At 46.9% G+C, this 5,202-nt stretch overlaps 1 protein-coding gene across 1 annotated transcript; it reads right to left on the bottom strand.

Moving 5' to 3' along the window:
• Positions 1-3,811: 3,811 nt before the first annotated feature.
• Positions 3,812-4,531, bottom strand: LOC120969547 (secreted RxLR effector protein 161-like). Its single transcript, XM_040396778.1, has one exon. The coding sequence runs from the start codon at positions 4,529-4,531 to the stop codon at positions 3,812-3,814; it is 720 nt and encodes a 239-aa protein (XP_040252712.1).
• Positions 4,532-5,202: the final 671 nt, after the last annotated feature.

Genomic DNA, 5,202 nt, shown 5'->3' with positions numbered 1-5,202 from the left:
AAAAAGTTCACGGGCCAATACAGGCCGAAACTGCCTAAGGCCCATGTTTGGCCCAAATAGGACGAGCAGTTAATAGGCCAAAATATATCTCGGGCTTGTTTGGCCCAATAAAATTATGGGCTTTAAGCAGGCCAGTATCCACGCGGGCCATAGGCCCAAAAGTGTCACGGGCCATTATCAGATGGGTTGTAAGCAGGCCGGATTCAACGCGGGCTGTAATTAGGCCCAACTGTTCCACGGGCCATTAACAGGCCGATAGGCCTGTTGGGCTGAAATTTATCCACAAAGACTACGGGCCGTTAAGAGGCCTAAAGTTACTTCTGACAAGAAATAGCCCAGTTTCTGCATGGGACGTTAAAGAGCCTTAAGTTAAACCGGGCCCACAACGTCCCAGATGCACCACGGGCCGCTAACAGGCCGGAACTATTATCGGGCCGAACTGGTTAACGGGCATTTAACAGTCTGAAATACAAACCTGTCTTAGAATGGGCCCAAAAGAACAGTGGCCTGTTAACGGGCCTGATCTGATATGGGCCGTAATTTGGCCCGAAACATGGCAGGCTATGAACGGGCCTAATCTGCTATGGGCCTCAGTTTGGCCCAAAACATGGCAGGCTGTTAATGGGCCAGCCCACTAGTGTCTGAAAAAACATGGTGGGCTTTTAGGTGGGCCAGCCTTTTCACCGGAATGGGCCTCTGTTGGGCCGTGCCATGTGTCGACGTATCATAGGCGCCTCCTGTCCAATGAGCGGATGACATCTGTCCCAACGGTGAGCAAACACGTGTTTCCTCCGGCCAATGAGAATTTTACACGTGGAAAATCCCCATTGGTCCGGGCTGTTAACGGGTTAGCGGATCCAAAACCGGACCTGATAGCTTAACGGCGACCCGTTACAGTTGATGCCACGTGTCGGTCACCCTTGACGATAGCACTTCTATGACGCGGGATTTATCGTCATGGAAGTGGACATTTCCGTGATGATAATTTTGGTAATGTCATGGAACACTTCTACGACAGCACAGGTATGACTATCTTGATTCTGTCATAAAATCATCATGGATGTACATGCCTGACAGAAAACGTGACCTACTGTGACAAACACGTATCATCACGGAAGTGTATTTTTTTGTAGTGTTGCCTGGTGCATGCTACTTCTTGAGCTTGCGTTGGTTTTTCCCTTGAATAGGAAAGGGTGATGCACCATAGTAGAAATAATATTTCCCTCAGTTAAGAACCAAGGTATCAATCGAGTAGGAGATGAACGCGCAAATCACCAATACTTGCACAAACAATCAAGCACTTGCACCCAACGCGATAAATGGGTTGTCAATCCCTTAATGGTCACTTGCAAAGGTGAGATTTGCCAGACATAGATAAATAAAACTAAACAAAAGATAAAATATTTTTGGGTTTTTTGGTTTATAGATCTGAAAATAAAATATTGCAAAATAGTACCCCCTCCGTCCCAAAATTCTTGTCTTAGATTTGTCTAAATACGGATGTATCTAGTTACGTTTTAGTGTTAGATACATCCGTATCTAGAAAAATCTAAGATAAGAATTTTGGGACGGAGGGAGTAGATCGGAAACTAATATGATGGAAAATAGACCTCGGGGTCATAGGTTTCACTAGAGGCTTCTCTCTTGAAGGCAGATAATACGCTGGGTGAACAAATTACTGTTGAGTAATTGATAGAAAAGCGCAAAGTTATGACGATATCCAAGGCAATGATTATGAAATGTAGGCATCACGTCCATGTCAAGTAGATCGACTCCTGCTTGCATCTACTACTATTACTCCACACATCGACCGCTATCCAGCATGCATCTAGAGTATTAAGTTCATAAAGAACGGGGTAACGCCTTAAGTAAAATGACATGATGTAGAGGAATAAACTCATGCAATATGATGTAAACCCCATCTTTTTATCCTTGATGGAAACAATTCAATACGTGTCTCAGTACCCCTACTTTGTCGCTGGGTGAAATCACGCAAGATTAAACCCAAAGCTAAGCACCTCTCCCATTGCAAGAAAAACCAATCTCGTTGGCCAAACCAAACAGATAATTTGAAGAGAAATACAAAGATATCAAATCATGCATATAAGAATTCAGACAAGATTCAAATAATATTCATAGATAAGCTGATAATAAATCCACAATTCATCGGATCTTGACAAACACACCGCAAAAGAAGATTACATCGGGTAGATCCCCAAGACCATCGAGGAGAACATGGTATTGAGAATCAAAGAGGGAAAAGAAGCCATCTAGCTACTAGCTATGGACCCGTAGGTCTGAGGTAAACTACTCATGCTTCATTGGAAGGGCAATATGGTTGATGTAGATGCCCTCCATGTTCGAATCCCGCTCCGTCAAGACATCGGAAAAGTCCCCAAGATGGGAACTCACGGGAACAAAAGTTTGCGGCGGTGGATAAGTGTTTTCGCGGATGCTTCTAGTGGTTTGGGAATATATGTGATTGTATAGGAGGAAGAACTAGGTCAGGGGGGTCACAAGGGGCCCACAAGGTAGGGGGCGTGCCCTCCACCCTTGCCGCCACATCGTGGCTCTTCTGACTTGAACTCCAAGTGTCCTAGGTGTCTTCTGGTCCAAGAAAAATCATCATGAAGTTTTATTCCGTTTGTACTCCATTTGGTATTCCTTTTCTGCGAAGCTCAAAAACAAGGAAAAAAACAGAAAATGGCACTGGGCTCTAGGTTAATAGGTTAGTCCCAAAAATAATATAAAACAGCATATTAATGCATATAAAACATCCAAAACAGATAATATAATAGCATGGAACAATAACAAATTATAGATACGTTGGAGACGTATCGGTGCAGCATTGGGTATGTTCTGAATTTGTATTTTTGCTATTATTGTTCTGATGAAGTATCAATCCAAGGATTGATCCATGGCACCTTGCTGACAATTTTTTTGAAGTGCTTGTCTATTGGAGTTCTAAACTGACGCGTGCAAAACGATCAAGGTTGTCGGAGAAGTTTGGCTGGTACAACTTTCCTCCGCTAAATTGGCATCTCCATGCATGTGGAACAGTTGACAGCTAGGACTTGAAAATTTACCTAACCATGACTTGTGACTGATGTATTCTTGGCGGGAGTGAAAGGATCTGATGCTGAGACAATTATCTGTTGGGGTTACTGACGACCGACTTCCGTGCCGGCTTGCATCAAGTGGTTGCAGCTGAAGAACTCAAGACGTGTATGTGATGCAGCTATTCATGTCTCACGATGGTGACCGATGGCTGAGCAGCTAAGACTGCCAGGATGTTTCACACCTCCTCTGGATGGGAGATCCGACGTCAGAAATCTTGGAGATGGATCATACGCGATGGTGAAGTTGCTTAGGTTAGGCAGTACGTAGAAATGCTTCAACTGAGATGAAGATTTTGTCAAACCTAGTGTTGGAGCTCACGAGGGGGACAATGGAGTTTTTGTGCCGCGTTTAACCTCATAGCTTTTCTGCTCTATTGCTTCTTATTCAGAGATTACAGGAAAACTAACTGTAAACAAAAAGCTAGGCACGTCTAGGTCGTGAGCACCGCCATCCAAGCGCTCCCCGCACGTCGCCCGCAATGCAGTCGTGACCATCTACTTCGTGCCATCCCACGATTAGGTCAGGGCCGTGAATACAGCTAACAAACTACGACCGAGTCGTATCTCAGCTTATTTCTGCTAACTGATGGAAAACATTCTACTGACGAAACTAATGGAAAGAAAGCAAACAACTAAACCTGACGAAACTGAAACTTGCTTCAGCAGCTGTTAACTAACATTCTCCTCCTTAATCAGCTATGGATGTCGATCATGCCCTGCAACTCCTGGAACTTCACCCGTGGCGAAGCCTTGGTCATTATGTTAGCTAGTTGCTCGCCAGTGTGGACGTGGTCGACGGCGATCCTTCCATCCCGCACATGCTCACGATTGAAGTGAAACCGCGTCTCGATGTGCTTGGTTCTGTTGTGGAAGACATGATTCTTGTAGAGCTGAATCACAGATTCGTCGTCGATGAGGAGTGGTGTCCCACTGCCTGGATCTCCCAGCAGATCACCGAGCATCCGCCCGAGCCAGACGACCGTGCACGCGGCTGTGGTCGTCGTGATGTACTCGGCTTCGCATGATGAGAGGGTGATCACTTTCTGCTTCTGCAACTGCCGGCTTATCACACTCCCCCCAAAGACGAACACCAGCCCGGAGGGGCTCTTCCTGTCATCAACATCACCGGCGAAATCCGCTTTGTTATAACCAACCAGCCGCGGCTCCGGCTCTCCCTTCTTGTATCTGCACCCGTAGTTTAGAGTACCTGCAACATACCTTATCAGGTGCTTGACAGCCGCCCAGTGCTCTGTCGTGGGTACCTCCATGAACCTGCTGACGAAGCCAACTGCGAATGAGATGTCCGGCCTCGTGTGCACCAGATAGCGGAGGTTGCCAACGACGCTGCGGTAAAGCTTCCTGTCGACAAGCGAGCTCGTGCTCTCCTTGCTCAGCTTCAGATGCGGCTCCATCGGATTGTGCACTAGGTTGCACCCAGTCAGCCCGGCCTTGTCACGATCTTGTCCGCGTAGCTCACCTTCTTGAGGGTGATCGCGTCGGTCCCCTGGTGCACCTCGATACCAAGGTACTAACTTAGCAACACGAGGTCACTCATGGAGAAGACAGACTGCATTTGCTCTTTGAACCAAACGATGACCTCCGTGCTCGAACCGATGACGACGAGATCGTGGACGTACACCCCCAGCAACATTCGTTCATCTCTATCGCACCGCATGTACACAGCATGCTCCAATGGGCCCCTCTGGAAACCGAGTGACACCAGCGTGTCGTCTAGCTCGATGTTCCAAGCGCGCAGCGCCTGACAGAGCCCGTATAGAGCTTTGGACAAGAGGGGCACTTTCTCCCCCTTGTCGGCACGCTCAAAGCCAGGCAGCTACACGACATACACCTCCTCCTGCAGCTCTCCATTGAGGAATGTGGATTTAACGTCGATATGATGTACCTGCCAGCTGGCCTGAGTTACGATCGTGAGCAGCAGACGCACAGACTCGAGCCGCGCCATGGGAGCAAAGACCTCGTCATAGTCCACACTTGGTGATGGAAATATGCCCTAGAGGCAATAATAAAGTTTTTATTATTATTATTATATTTCCTTAGTCATGATAAAGGTTCATTATTCATG

Source organism: Aegilops tauschii, chromosome 1, assembly GCF_002575655.3.
Source record: "Aegilops tauschii subsp. strangulata cultivar AL8/78 chromosome 1, Aet v6.0, whole genome shotgun sequence".
NCBI classification, from domain to species: domain Eukaryota; kingdom Viridiplantae; phylum Streptophyta; class Magnoliopsida; order Poales; family Poaceae; genus Aegilops; species Aegilops tauschii.
Note: the sequence above shows the minus strand (reverse complement) of the source record. Positions and strands in the feature narration are given on the sequence as shown.

Excerpts from the sequence above, each read along its gene's own strand:
- LOC120969547 (XM_040396778.1), bottom strand. The coding sequence starts at position 4,531 with ATGGAGCCGCATCTGAAGCTGAGCAAGGAGAGCACGAGCTCGCTTGTC.